The sequence below is a fragment of the Peromyscus maniculatus genome, chromosome 5 (assembly GCF_049852395.1).
Source record: "Peromyscus maniculatus bairdii isolate BWxNUB_F1_BW_parent chromosome 5, HU_Pman_BW_mat_3.1, whole genome shotgun sequence".
In the NCBI taxonomy this organism is placed as follows: Eukaryota; Metazoa; Chordata; class Mammalia; order Rodentia; family Cricetidae; genus Peromyscus; species Peromyscus maniculatus.
In genome coordinates this window covers 22,984,801-23,000,091 of record NC_134856.1, presented here as the reverse complement: position 1 = coordinate 23,000,091, position 15,291 = coordinate 22,984,801, and the positions used below count along the sequence as shown (strand labels likewise).

At 41.5% G+C, this 15,291-nt stretch overlaps 1 protein-coding gene across 5 annotated transcripts in view; it reads left to right on the top strand.

The window, feature by feature from the left end:
- Positions 1–15,291, top strand: part of LOC102917836 (calmegin) — an 83,090-nt gene that overhangs the window by 57,962 nt on the left and 9,837 nt on the right. For all 5 annotated transcript variants that reach the window (XM_076571912.1, XM_076571911.1, XM_076571914.1 and 2 more), the window contains 5 exons: positions 195–253; positions 2,400–2,541; positions 10,482–10,563; positions 11,859–12,051; positions 12,785–12,974. In XM_076571912.1, the coding sequence (XP_076428027.1) occupies positions 195–253; positions 2,400–2,541; positions 10,482–10,563; positions 11,859–12,051; positions 12,785–12,974 (666 nt within the window). The remainder of the gene's footprint in view (positions 1–194; positions 254–2,399; positions 2,542–10,481; positions 10,564–11,858; positions 12,052–12,784; positions 12,975–15,291) is intronic.

Genomic DNA, 15,291 nt, shown 5'->3' with positions numbered 1-15,291 from the left:
CGATACTGAAGAGCAGATGCCAAGCCTCCTGGAATTGTTCAAAGGCTAGATTAACTTATTAACTTCTTGGCACTAATTTATTTTGAATGAAAAATGATTATGTTAGGTAACCTCTTGTATTTTTACATTTGTTTTATCTGTAAGTTGCATATCTTATTTTAATGGCAAATATCTGTCTTCACCTTTATTTACAGGTGGGTCTTATCAAAAGCAACGAAGGATGATATGGATTCAAAAATTTCCATATATGATGGTAAAATACTTACTTAAATATTAGATAACAATAACCCATGTTCACTAGCCTTTGAGATTGTATTTTTGTTAAATTATGTTGGCCAGAAGTGCCAACCAGACCTCACAATTAAATGTTCAATTTTTCATCCTGTTCCTCAGTGTTTCAGGGATTGCCGGATTGAACCAGTTTTCTGATTCTTAAACCGTAGTTGGATTTTGACCCCAGGGGGTTAGCTTGCACTGTGATGTTCTGGATGTTTCCCTCAAGCCTGGGCACTCATAGATCAAGAGCAGAGGTGTCTTAATGAGCACTCTAAGATCATGGCCACCACTACAGCCCACAGCTTCAGGCCATGCCCAACATCCACAGGATCCCTGATGGCGCTGTCTTCAGGTTGGCTGTGGAAGTATCTTTCAGGGTCATATGAAAGACCACCTTGGAGAATGACAAAAGAATGTCCCCCTCCTGCTCTAAAGCAGCCTCCTCAAGCATTCTATATTCTCTGCTGCAGGGGACCAGGAGGGGAAGTCCCCTGTCTGGGCGGTCCTTACACCCTTCAGCACATGGCCTAGAACTCAGACTCGGCAGGCAGCCCCATCAGAGCAAGTGCTAGACTTCAGCTCTCAGTTCCCTCCCACAGCTTCTGAATTGTGTAAGATAAAGACATGCCTGCCTGCCTGCCTTCCTCTACACGAAATGTTCGCCATCCCAGCAAATCACTCCTGCCACCATGTGTGTGCAATCCCCGTGAGCACATGTGCGGACCAAGCTAAAGCCATTGACGGAGTTCTTCCCCTCAAAGAAACAATGGGTCCAGGGGATACATTGCTAAAATTGATCCAAATAAACCCAGTATCACTAAAAAACAGAATGCTTGATTTAAGCAACTGTTTTTTTTTTTTTTTTTTAAAGAAAAACCAAGTAAAATGTTCTCTCTAGAAAAATGTAAGACAGAGTGTGCTTGAGGGAAACCCGAATTTATTTTGTTTTTAAGATGGGTCTTGCTATGTGACCCAGGTTGCCCTCACACATGCAATCCTCCTGCCTGAGCTATTTGAGTGGTGATGTGATTACAGTGATTACAGGCACATACAACAAGGTGCTGCTCTTGAAAATCCTTGAGATTCCTTTTAAAATCCCAATAGTGTATACAAAGTGACACCAAAACTCAAGTTGATTTGATCTTAAGACTAGTGGTAGTGGTATTGTTCTTTAGAGAGAAAAAAAAAAGCAGTCTAGAGCATTAGTAATTTAAATGTGCCCATAAAAATAATTGTGAGTTCAAACATTATAACAAAATAACCATCTTTTGCTGAATTGAGTTTAGTTGGAACAAACACATATAATTTTCAAACATATAATTTTGAAATTAACATAAGTTGATTTTGATTTTTTTCTATTTTAACGGAGCAAAAGAGTGCCAACACAGAACTTTGGGGCTACAGTTAGCCCGCCTGGCTCACGGCCATGCGGTTTAATCAGAGAAGAAAGAGTTTGTGTGCTGAGATAGTTTTCAAATGCAACTTCAGTACCTACAGCACCTGCTGTGCAGACTGCTCACTTCCCGTTAAGGATGCACTTTGTCTTGTATACTTTTTTAAATATGTCATTTTTTTAAATTTCATTTTATTCTAAGTGTCCAGACAAGGCAAACTTTTCTCTTGATCAAGAAGATGTACCTGGGAGAAGGAACTCACAGACAGGAAGGGCACTTGCTCTTATAGCTCATTTTTTAAAGTCGGCATTCATAGACCTTATGAGATAAAGCATATTTATCATTTATTTCATTGAGAGTAGGTCAAGAAGTTCTAAGCATTCATTTTAGAAGTGTACCTGCCATGTTATTTGTTAGTCTTCCGAGTTTGGACTACAGAAATGAAACCAGTTCCTGACAAATGACAAGAAGAGGAAGAGAGAGGAAAGAAAGGAAGAGAAAGGATGTGGAGATGGGGGAGGGGAAGATGAAAAGGAAGAATGAGAGGGGGAGGAAGGAGGGGGAGGGGGAGGAGGGGAGATACTGGCTGCAGATATGATTTCCTGATGTGCTATTTGGTTTTATTTTTCCATAATCAGTTTTCACGGGAAAGATCACTGCTAACAGCTGCTGAGATGTGACTTTCTGTGTGTCTTCTGTTTCAGCTCACTGCTTTGCTTTCTCTTTTAGGAAGATGGGAAATAGAAGAGCTGAAGGAAGACCAGGTACCTGGCGACCGAGGACTGGTTCTGAAGTCTAAAGCCAAGCACCATGCAATATCTGCCGTCCTCGCCAAACCCTTTGTTTTCTCCGATAAACCTTTGGTAGTTCAGTAAGTTTTAGGACTTTTCAATTTGTGTTAGTTTGGTGTAGTTTGGCATCTGAATGTATGTTAGGTCTTGGTGCTGTGTATAACAAGAAAAATTCCCACATTTCCCTTTCAAGGTTCATATACAAATGTCCATATATATAACCACACCCTGGGCTTTGAGGGGGCAAACAGTTTAGTGATAAACTACACATCACATGTCTTGTATGCACAATTCTGTCACTGTAAAGAATGGTACACTGAAGCCACCACTTTTATCTTAGTTTTTCTAGTTCCTTGCTGATAACAGTCACTTCAGGACACAGAACAGAACCATAAGCCTGGCCAGCTTACCGTCCTGTTCATGCCGAGCCACTCAAGGCAGCAGATTAATTCTAATAGGAAATTGTCCGCAGGTCAGTGTTTTTCGAGCATGGAACTCTTTCGAAAGCTCCATGCTGAAAAGACTTTCTCTTCCCCCTGCACCGACATCAGCCATGTGGTCTGCATGTGCACTGGCCCAAGGTCAGGCTAAAGGCCCAGCCTTCTCTCACCGGTAGGCTGTGAAGCCGCAAGGAAGCTCTGAAAACCCTTCCCTATTCGGACCATATAAGACAGGAATGTGGCAATTGGCATGGTGTCTGAAACCATCCCAAGTGTGTATGTCCTGCAGAAATAGCGGTAGACCCTGGTCTCCAGACCCCCAGTTCCCCGCTGACGCAGTGAACAGCTCCTTCTTGGGATTTGCTGCAGTCTAGATAAATCCATGTCAGTGGCTATTCACTACTAAGTGAGGACAAGTACCTGAACTAATTAAAATAACATTACAAACACTAAGTGGGACCAGTATCCACATTGGTATTATTTATAACTAATTAGGATTTGGTCTGATTTTTATTTTGCTGATAATTTTTTTTCCTTATTTTCTTCTCTGTAGTGTGTGTGGAGGTGGCGGGGCAGGGGAGGGGGTGCATCGAGTGTGTGTGTGTGTGTGTGTGTGTGTGTGTGTGTGTGTGTGCGCGCGCGCACCATGGAAGCCTGAGACTGATGCTGGGATCATCCTTGATGCAATCCTACCCCGTTCACTGAGACAGAGTCTCTCAATCTGCAGCATGTCTCCCTAGCCAGCTTGCGCTGTGAATCCCCTGCCTCCACCTTCTGAGGCTGGAATTACAGGCTGGCCTCCATGTTCACCCAGCGTTTTACATGCATTCCAGGGATCTGAACTCTGTCCTAATGCTTGGGTGTCAGGTGCTTTAACTACTGAGCCATCTCTCCAGCCCTTCCTTGAGACTGTAAGGTAGTCCCACTCTCATTCTCTTAGAAGTTAGATGTATAGAGCATCACTCTATGAATGTACTATTCATTTGAAAAGGGTTGTACAGGAAACCAATACAAAATTCAAGTTGTCAGGGATAAAATGAATGGAGTGTTTTCTGTGCCAATCACTGACAGGAAAATGATCCCTTGCCAGATAGGAAGCAAACAGAAAAACACATCTAAAAATTTCCCAAACAACTGTGAAATGATTGTTTTGAAAAAAAAAATAAAGAGGATCAAGAACTGAACAGCAGTCAGATGGGCTGAAATGAAAATATTGTATGTTAAGTGCTGTGATTGGCACATGAATCTGCTGACTTTTGGTTCTTTTCCAGTGTGTGCACATGTCAACACATGTCAAGCGCACCTAGCCTGAGATCTGAAATGCTTTGAAATTTAAAACATGTTTCCAACCTTTGTGATCACTTCTTCATATAATAGCAGCTCTGTACTACTGTTTTTGCTCAATATTTGTTCAAATCTTAATTTTACACATGCTATCTGTGTGGTGTTTGATATTTAAATAGATATGTTATGGTCAGTATGTAATGGAAATTGACATTTCTGTCTCTTTAAACGCTCATCACATCTTTGTGTTGAGACCCTCCCTTCTGGCTCTTTCTAGAACATAAATTATTGTAGTCACCTGCTGCTGCAGAGGGCACCAGAACTTCTTCATCCTCCCTGAGTGTGTTTTGGTCCCTGATCTTTAGCTTCCTTTTTTCCTTCTTCTCTCTTTCAATTCAAAACCTCTAATGACTCCTTTCACTCCTATAAAACCAATGTTTTACCTCCCAAAAGAGTGAGACCGTGTAGTAAATGTCAAGTTTTTTGTTGGAATTATTTTACTTAATGTGATGCTCCATGGTCCCAGCCATGTCTCTGTGAATAAAAGTTTAATCTTTTTAAGTGGCTGAGCAGTATTCCATTGGGCATATGGACCACCTTTCCCTTACCCAACATCAGTGGTCACCTCAGTTAATCCTGCATCATGGCGATCGATACTAATGCTGAGTAAATGTTGCAAGTGCAGGCATCTCACGGACTGATTACACTTCCTGTGACTATGTTCCCAGTTCTGGGAGAGCTGATAAATGGCTCAGAATGTAGTTCTGGTTTTCATTTGAGAAATCTCGTGCCATTTTTCATAGTGGCTGTATTAATTCATAGTCCCACCATCAATGTATAAGAATTACCCTCTTTGACATCCTAAGCAGTTTTGCATGTTTATTTGTTCTGGGGTGGTTTTTTGGTTTTTGTGTGTTTGTTTTGTTTTGTGTTTTTCTTCATTAAAGCCATTCCAGCTGGGTAAGGTTTGGTTTGTATTTTCCTGATTCACGATAGTACATGTCCTTTAATATACTTTTGCTCATGTGTTTCTTCTTTTGAGAAATGCCTTATAAGCCTATTGCATCTCTTGGTTTTTGAGACAGGGTTTCTCTGTGTCATCCTGCCTGTCCTAGAACTCACTCTACACCAGGCTGGCCTCGAACTCAGAGATCCATCAGCCTCTGCCTCCCCAGTGCTGGGCTTAAAGGCGTGCATATATTTTTAATAGGATTTTTGAGATTTTTTTCATTTTGCTCTTGAGTGTTTCATATAGTTTGAATATTAACAAATTATTTCTAATTTGTACACCTTGTTTTATACTAGCATGTGTTTTTTCCTGGAGAAAGCTCTGGGTCCTACTGGGTAGTCAGTGCTTTTGCAGTTGTTGGTTGACCTGGAATAATTTAAATCCAGTGATGCTTTGCTCAAATGGTCTGTTCCCTGTTAAATTGGGGGTGTTGGAGTTCCCTGCAATTGCTGGTTCTTCTCCTAAGTCTATTTGCATTTACTTGACACACACGCTCCAGTCTCAAGTTCACACCTGTACTGGTTGGGATTTTGTCCTCTTTAACTGACCCCTTTATCATTAGAGTGACTTGTCTCCCTTTACCATTTTTTTTTTGGTTGTTTTTCAAGACAAGGTTTCTCTGTAGCGTTGGTACCTGTCCTGGATATCACTCTGTAGACCGGGCTGGCCTCGAACTCACAGAGATCCGCCTGCCTCTGCCTCCCGAGTGCTGGGATTAAAGGTGTGCCACCACCACCTGGCTTCCCCTTACCATTTTTGACCAAGTCTGTTCTACCTATTTGAGGAGAGTTGTATTCTTCAATTTGAATGGCAGATCTTTTTCTGTCACTTCACATTCCACCTCTGTGAATCTTTTAGTATGCAGAAAACAGTTGGCTCCTCTTCTTGTATTGTTCAGATTTTGTTGTTGTTGTTTGTTTAGTTCATTTTTCTTAAATTTACTCAGCAAGTCTCACTTTTATTGAAGAGTTTGAAATGTTAGTATTCAAGGCTATTGTTACAGGAGATTCTCTAATTTTGTCAATACGTTGTTGTTTTGTAAGTTTTTTATTGTTTGGTTTCTCTCTTACTGTTCATCTCTGATGGTTTAAGGTGTGTGTGTGTGTGTGTGTGTGTGTGTGTGTGTGTGTGTGTGTGTGTGTGTGTGTTTGTGTGTGTGTGTGTGGTCTGTTATGAGTTTTATGCTTTAATGTGCTTCTGTGTTGGCAGCTACTGTCCTTTTGTCTCCAAAGTAGGACCCTGTTACGGATTTCTCGTAAGGCTGGTTTGTGGTGCTGAGCTGACAGAGGTTTGGCTTGCCTTAGGAAGTAATACCTTTCCTGGTTTAAAAGGCCAGCTTTGCCAGCTAAGGTGTTCTTGATTGCCAGCCTTTAGTTTTTATTTTTGTAACCTCTGTGAGTTCACAGTCCCAAACTGTGAGTTCAGTTTGTTTTCTGAACCTGTAGTGTTTCCTACAGTTTCTGCTTCCCAGCCTAGACAGTACTTTTCTCTCATGGTTTTATGAACTTCCTCTTCACATGTTTCAGAATTCAAGTATCATGTGTTTCGGACCCAGTTCCCTTTGGTTGGATTTTCCTGGAGTCCTTTGAACATTCTAGAACTCAGATCAGCTGCCTCTATCATCTTTATATTGTGACTTTGATAGTAACTTACACCTTCCCGGCAGTGAATCCCAGGATGCTGGCTGGGTGGGCCACACTGCCGTTAGTTCCACGTGGACACAGTAACGTGGTGTCATGTAGATCTTTAACCATAAAACCGGTGGTTGCAGGGGTCTCGATGACTTAGGTGGGCAGGGCTTGTGAGGTCACGCTGTCAGCTTGGACGCAGGTGGAGCGTGTTTGGCAGGGCCTGCAGCTACAGGTACCTGCCACATGTGTTTTTTGTGGGCGTGGAGATGCTGCAGTGGGTCTGGGGTGGCATGGTGTAGCACTCTCAGCAGTAGGGAACACATTGATTTCTGGGGGCTTAGCATGGGTCGTGCTTGGGTAGCTGGCAGTCATACAGAGTCCCTAGTCTAGGGACTAGGAGGACGTAGTGGGACATTCTTGCCTACGCTGCAGGATGCTCAGCTGTGTCTAGACTTGTCCATCGCCTCTGAAGGACCTTGGTAGACTGAGGTGGGTGCTCCAGGAGGTTTTGGATGCCTAGATCCTTCTAAGATCTGAGGATTATTGGTTTGACTCAGCTTCTTGTTTGGAGCCTTGGGGGGCCAATCCGTTTAAGCCAAGCTTCTTTCTGTTTTCCAGGATGAGGGTGGGTGGGTAGAATTGCTCACCTGCTTTGTGGGACCACAGGTGGGCAAGTTCTAGGATGGAGCATCTGGGCTGGGCCTGGCGCTGTGAGCTGGCATTTTTTAGGGTAATCCAGTGGTGTGGGTTTCTTGTCAGTTCTCTAAGCTGAGCTGGGGTTGTGAAGGCTGCATTTGGGCTTCTTCTGTAGCAAATAGGCCAGTGCCCACAGCATTAGCTGGCATTGTTGGAAGGCCCATTCTCCACTTTGTGAAGCCCCTTTGGACTCAAAAGTTAGCCTTGGCTCGAGAGAGATGGGATGCTAGACGCCGTGTGCTTCAACCCTTCCTGAGACTGTCCCAGGTCTCCATTTTGCATTTCTATTGTGTCTCTAGTATGCTCCACACTCTCCCTCAAAAGCTCCAATAAATTAGCAATTTTTTCTGTTGTTTTTTTGTTTGTTTGTTTTAAATTTCTCTCAGTTCTCAAAGCACCTAGAACTATCTACTGCTCTGAAGTTTGAAATAGTTTGGGTAACCAAGTGTCTCTCAAAGTGTTTTGGATTTGAAAGCATTTCAGATTTCAGACTGGGGATACCCAGAAGGTAAAGTTCATGCATGGGTCTCAAAGAAACATCCAGCATGTATGTGCTATGTGATCATACAGCTTTTGAAAATTAGAGATGGTCTAGTGTAAGAAGAAAGCACATTAGCCCATGAAAGATATTGAAAAGTTCTACATATAAAAAAATCTGTAGCTTTAATATTATTTCCCCCAAGTATGCTTGACCAGGTAAGTTAGTTTTCTCCTTTAACTGTTTCATATAATGTTTTGGTAGATGATACTCCTGAGAAATCTGAGTTACCAGTCTCAGTTTCCTGCTGGCTTGACGCTTAGCAGCAGTTTCCATATGTGACAAGCGACGTTTTGCTGACCCTCCAGTCCACTGCATATGATTTACACTAGCAAATTAATGTTCACTTTGTTTGTGGGCTTATTTCTAATGGTGCTGGGGATTGAAGGAGGCCTTAGCGTGCGCTGGGCAAATGATCCCCAGCCCTGTTTGTACTTTTTATTTTGTGACAAAATCTCACCACGTTGCACCGGCTGGACTGAACTTTGGGGTCCTCCTGTCTCAGCTTCCCAAGTATCTGAGATTAGAGCCTTTGCAGGTAGGCCTGCAGAGCTGATGTCCAGAAACAGAAAGTTTGCAGGATGAGAAACGAACAGAGTGACTGAGCCTCGGTGTGACGGGACAGCAAGGCCGTGTCCCTGTCTGTAGAGCCAGTTTGTGCTGGAGGACCCTCACCCTTGAGTCACCTGGAATACAGCAATGTCTTTTCTATTGTTGTTTTCCTGGAAACGACAACCTTGAAATCACACCAGGCGTGATTTCTTCTGTTTTGTTCTTCAAAGATATGAGCCCCATGAAGAGACTGTCAAGTTGTGTTTTAAGTAAAACTTAGGCTTTAGGGGAAACAAATCAATTTTTGTTTCTTTATAAACTGTTTTTTAAATTGTTTTTGCTAAGTTCCATAACAGAATGTGACATTTTTAAGCCTTTGTTTCCCTCAAGTTCTTTAGGCGGGTGAGGGCCACACCCTGCATCATAGGTGAGCAGATGGAATCAGAGCTTATTAAAGGATCTGTGCTCACACAGGATGCCAGTGGGGCAGGCGGAAGACTCAAGAAGCAGAGAGTCTGTGCCCAGAGCCCTCTTATGGACAGCTGAGGAAAGAGCCAAGGCAGGGCCTGCCCACGGGCTTGCAAGTTAGACAGAATCACTCAGTCTTTTTTTCTTTTTTCTCTCTTCCTCTCTTTTTGATTCAAATGAGTACATCAATGGGTTTAAGCTGGCAGGTTGTATATGCTTTTTTATTTTTATTTTTGTCTTGTCCCTGAAGTTGCTAGGAAGCATTTAAAACTATAGTCATTCATTAAATAATCAGCACTGCACATAGTTTCTTAATTTTTTCATCTTTTTGTTTCACTTCATATAACAAAACCTTTTCCCCATTATTTTTACTGTTTTTCACTTTGGGAACTACTTTATAGATTTTTTTCACATATGATTCATTAATTTATCAGACACTTAAGCTTTTGCCTTATCATTTTAGCAATACTATTTCTTTAAAAACAACCTAAAACAGAAAAAAAAATTAGCTGAGACTTCTAGTATGTTGTAGATCTGTGAGAGATTTAGGTATTTAGCTGTTACACTAGACAGTGGAAGTTGGCTATTTTTGTGTGAAATACCCCAAGTTTTTTTAATGAAAATCTGAAACTTCTTTGGAGAAATTTATTTCGATAAATTCAAACTATTGAGCATGGTTTAGATGTAGTTGAATTGAAATAAAAATTAGTGGTGGGTTCTGAATCTCCAATGTTATCATCAATTTCTGAGAAAGCTGTTGTAGCTCAGAACATCCAGAATAGAGAGGCCAGGGATTGGCTCAGTAGTAGAGTGCTTACCCAGCTTGTGTGAGGCCCTGGGTTTGATACCCAGCTCCATCAAGAAGGAGACTATAGGGAGAACTTGCCTCATCAGAATGTGAGGTTTCCAGTTGCTGTTCCTGTTAGTTAAAAATCTCTTTATCCTACTGGGCGGTGGTGGTGCATGCCTTTAATCCCAGCACTCGGGAGGCAGAGCCAGACAGATCTCTGTGAGTTCGAGGCCATCCTGGTCTACAGAGATCCAGGACAGGCACCAAAACAACACAGAGAAACCCTGTCTCAAAAAAAAATAAAATAAAAATAAAAAATTTTACCCTTACCTTAATATTTTGGCTGGGAAAATTATATCACTGGGGTGGTTGGTTTTTCTCTAGTTGGTTGTAATTATTTTAAAATACTTTCATATTTTAACATCATGACTTGAAGCATTAGGTGAGCATTTCTGCTCACCTCCTGTAAGTTGCGGGTATTCTTTCTATGAATGAGCTTGGTAGTAACATAAAATAATTTTGCTTAAAGGAATTGAGAGTGATTCATTATACTTTACAGAACAACAAGTAACTTTTACTTATCAGCAGTGTGGTTCTTTTTCCTCCATTTAGATATGAAGTCAATTTCCAAGATGGTATTGACTGTGGAGGTGCATACATTAAACTGCTAGCAGACACTGATGATTTGATTCTGGTATGACATTTTACTATCTAAGAACACCTTATTAAAGTCAATAAGTATTTTAAGGAGTGGTTGACAACAACTGAAAAGTTCGTTTTCAATTGAAAAAAGTAACTATGTCTTTTTCCAACATGAGTCTACATGGTCTTTACAGTTTGCCTTCAAGATTCATCACACAGCTGCATTACTTGGTGAAGACGTCAGTTCTGTGCTCATTAGTTACATAGACAACTGTGCCCCATCTGCGAATAGAAAAGACGGGTGCTTAGAGATACCGATGAGATGTCAAATTGGAGCTCTTCACAGGCTTCTTCAGAGAAGCACAAAGCAGAAGCGTCCCAAAGCCCACATTAAAAACTGGGCTGTTTCAAGTGTTGGCAAAACACAGAAAAAACTATAGTGGCTGTCCAGTTCTGATAGGCTGGGGGCGTGTCTACAGCTGTCTGCAAAAGAAAAGGCCGCAGTGGGAGCTCTGCCAGGGGTCTGGCTAGAACCGAAGTAAGGAGACCCTGGGTCTTGTTGAGACGGCTTTGCCGTGGGCAAGCTGCAAGGAGCGCATCACAGATTGCTTTCTGAACGGCTGGCTTTAAGGTCAGGCAAAAGAGAGGCATTTGTAGGATGGAGTTAGTGAAGCTCTTGTTCTAGGTCTTGTAGGTCATGGTCTCAGTGGAAGGGTGGCTTGAATCCCTTTACTGCTTTATTGGACTCAGCAAATCCTCAGAGAGCCCTTCTAAGGTAGGAACTGTCATCTCCACATTTGAGATGTGGTAACATGGGGATTCGGAGGGCTCAGAAACTCACTCAGCCACACGCACTTGGTCACGTGGCAGTGGCAACATTGGAGCTACAGTATCTGAGTACAGAATAATGTGCCAGAAGAGCAGGCCCCACAAGGAATGAGATCGAGTTCCTCTCTGTGTCTGAGCACATTTTACTAAGGCTATTTGCTGGGATCTTCCTGAATAATGGCAATGAATAATCCATCACTTTAGTCTGAGGTCATAAATGTGCTTAATTTCCTATGAACTGTTAATGCATATTTGCATAAAGTGTTGAAGCTTTGTTCTGATGCTAAGGCACCAGCTCCTCCCTGCACCTTCAGGAGGGAAGTAGTGTGTGCTTGTCTAAAGGAACACATTACTTTGAAGCAGAAGTTTTCACTTTGCTGTATCCTTTATTGTCATTTGTATTAATTCTTCAACAAGTTGGCTTTTAATATAGTTTATAAACTCCACCCACTGGACAGAATAGAATCACTGACTGCACTATGACTCTGGGCTAATCTGGACCATCATCTCTCTTTGAAGGAAAACTTTTATGATAAAACATCCTATACCATCATGTTTGGACCAGATAAATGTGGAGAAGATTATAAACTTCATCTTATCTTCAGACACAAACATCCCAAAACTGGAGCTTTTGAAGAAAAGCATGCCAAACCTCCAGATGTTGATCTGAAAGAGTTCTTCACAGACAGGAAGACTCACCTCTATACCCTTGGTACACCTTTAATTCATTCATTCATTCATTCAAAAGTACTCTCTGACCACAGAGTTGCTGACGGCTTGTCCTTTTGGGAGAAAACAAACGTCTCTACCTTTAAGAAGTTTATCTTTAGGGGAGACAGTTGTGTCAAATAATAAAACAGGGGAGAAAAGAAAGCCCCCAGCAGAGGTAAGGGGAGTTCAGAAGAGATACCTGAGTGGAAGTCACGTAGTATGCAACTTTCCTGACAATGTTTTGCTGAGTAGGGTTTACATAGGAGAATGTCTGTAGGACAAATGCATTTTTAGGGGTGATATATACTGGGCCAGGAACTCTCACAGTTCGAGTTCTTTGTAATATACTTGCAGCCTTTTTAAGTTTGAGGGTTTTGTTTTAATATGAGGAAGATTGGGTTATATTCTGTAGCTGTAAAAGAGGGACACTTTGTGGCCATGAGTCTCCACCAGGATTAGCTAGATGTTGAGTAGTTTTACCTGTGGAAATCATGGAAATTTTTATTATTTAAAAATGAGTTTAAAACAAATTTTGTCTTTATTTTAGAAAATACTAAGTAGCTAGTGAAAATACAATAATAGCTAGTGATTTCAGCAAGTTTTGATTCAACACACTGGTTTTTCTTGGTTAGGAGAAAATTATATCCATAAAGTTCAGGCCATTTTCGTATTTAGAAGTATCTTTGCAATGTCTGTCTGAATAATAACTATAAAGTATTAAAATTGTTCTCCAGTGATGAATCCGGATGATACATTTGAAATCTTCATTGATCAGAAAGTTGTGAACCAAGGGAGCTTGCTAGAGGATGTGGTCCCACCCATCAACCCACCCAGAGAAATTGACGATCCCAACGATAAGAAACCAGATGAGTGGGATGACAGAGCCAAAATCCCCGACCCCAGCGCAGTCAAGCCGGAGGACTGGTAAGGGGGAGCTCAGCTACCACGTGGTGTCCAGCCTGAACTGGCCCAGGATGGGTGAAGCCTGATCCTAATCAGTCTTAACAACAAAAACCTGGAGTCAGATACAGATGGTAAAAGCTGAAAGATCAGAGAAGCAGAGCAGCAGCCACTAGAGACTTCTTACCTCTAAGAAATCTCAGACCAAATGGGGCGGAGATCTTGTTTCCACCTGCTTTATATTCCTGTCTCCACCTCCCTAGTGCTGGGATTAAGTGTGCGCCATCATGGCCTGGCCTCTACGATTAACTAGTGGCTAGCTCTGTCCTATGATCTCCAGGCAAGCTTTATTTATCAGAACACAAACAAAATATCACAACAAATGGGTCGGTGACATTTATAGCCAATGAAACTCTTTTAACAGCAATACTGTTTGCTTTGATAATTTTGTATGAAATAATTTTCAGAAATGGATGTTGCATTTCCTTATCTTTTTAACTTAAAACTTACTTTAATATTTTTACTTTGTTGCCTTTTTTCATCATGTGTTCATTTTTTTATTATATCAATTCTATGGGAAGATCCATGAGTTTGACATGTCAAGCCTTTCATTTTAATTCCTGGCTTGTTCTTCTTCATATGTGTGTGGTATTCTCTATAGGTGACTATAGAGAACTGGGATTTTGTTTGTTTGGTTGTTTGGTTGGTTAGTTGGTAGGTTGATTGGTTGGTTGGTTTTTTGGTTTTGGTTGGTTGGTTGGTTGGTTTGGGTTTTGGGTTTGGTTTTGGTTTTGGTTGGTTGGTTGGTTTTGGGTTTGGTTTTGGTTTTGGTTAGTTGGTTGGTTGGTTTTGGTTTTAGTTGGTTGGTTGGTTGGTTGGTTGGTTTTGGTTGGTTGATTGGTTGGTTTTGGTTTTGGTTGGTTGATTGGTTGGTTTGGGTTTTGGTTGGTTGGTTGCTTGCTTGCTTTCGGTTTTGGTTGGTTGGCTGGTTGGTTGTTTTTTATTTTGGTTGGTTGGTTGGTTGGTTGGTTGCTTTTGGTTTTGGTTGGTTGGTTGGTGGTTGGTTGCTTTTGGTTTGGGTTTTGGTTGGTTGGTTGGGTTTTGGTTTTGGTTGGTTGGTTGGTTGGTTTTGGTTTTGGTTTTGGTTGGTTGGTTTTGGTTTTGGTTTTGGTTGGTTGGTTGGTTGGTTGATTGCTTGGTTTTGGTTTTGGTTTGTTAGTTTTGGTTTTGGTTTTGGCTGGTTGGTTGGTTTTGGTTGGTTGGTTTTGGTTGGTTGATTGGTCGTTTTTGGTTTTGGTTGGTTGGTTGGTTGGTTGGGTTTTGTTTGTTTGATTGTTTGACTTGGCTTTAGGTTACCATACTGTCAGCAGTTTACAAAGCCATTGTGGGACTCATCACATCATCATGCCAAAGCACTGTTTCCCTTTACCAGCCCTGTATGTGTGTTATTTCTATTTTGGGGGACTGAAGGTTTTCCTTAACTGAAATGCATTCAGTTGATGAGTCCCCATAGCTTGAGGTTGGATGGTGAGGGATGCCAGCATATCTCTTTCTACCAAGCTAGTCTTTGTCCTTGAGATATGGTTTGTGATTTTCGCATGAAGACCGTGTTCTTTTATTCCTAAGAACCATAGTTTTTTTTTTTTTTTTTTCCTGCTGGCTACATAACTCTTAATTAAGGTTTGCTAAATAGATTATATTTCTTTTTGTATTTAACCACTGTGTTAGGTTGTACTGTGTAACAAATATCCCCAAACATACCAGGCAAAGACAATGCATGCTGATTACTACCTCAGTGGGTTAAGGCAGAGATGTGGAGGAGGCCTGGCTGAGGGTGTCTGCCTCTGGCTTTGAAATGCTGCCACTTCCTAACCAGCTCAAGTGGCCCATTCCCAGGAGGTGTCTGTCCTTCCTTACCTAGCCCTCCCCTTAGGTATGTTCATGGAAGTTTAGATCACACTTCAGAAGCAGTGATCTAAGACAGGAAGACAGCACCCTTGAAATTGCTGCCATATTTTATAACTGGGTCTAGAAATAGCAGGCTGCCGCCTGCTATCCCAGTTGGAAGGAGAATTCACAAAGGTGTAAATACAGATTCCTCAAGTTAAAAAAAAATGTTCCTTGACTCCTATGAGACTATAACATGATTTTACACACTTGTTGAAATGACTGTCCTCTCTGTTTTCTTAGCACAGTGAATTATAGTGACTGGTTGTCTAATGCTGAATAACAGCCCACTTGCTCAGCACTATTATTATCTTTTTTATGTCTTTTGTTGGGCATTTTTTCAGATTCATTGAAGTATAAATTTTGTATTGCCAAATTCATTTGCAGTGCGTGG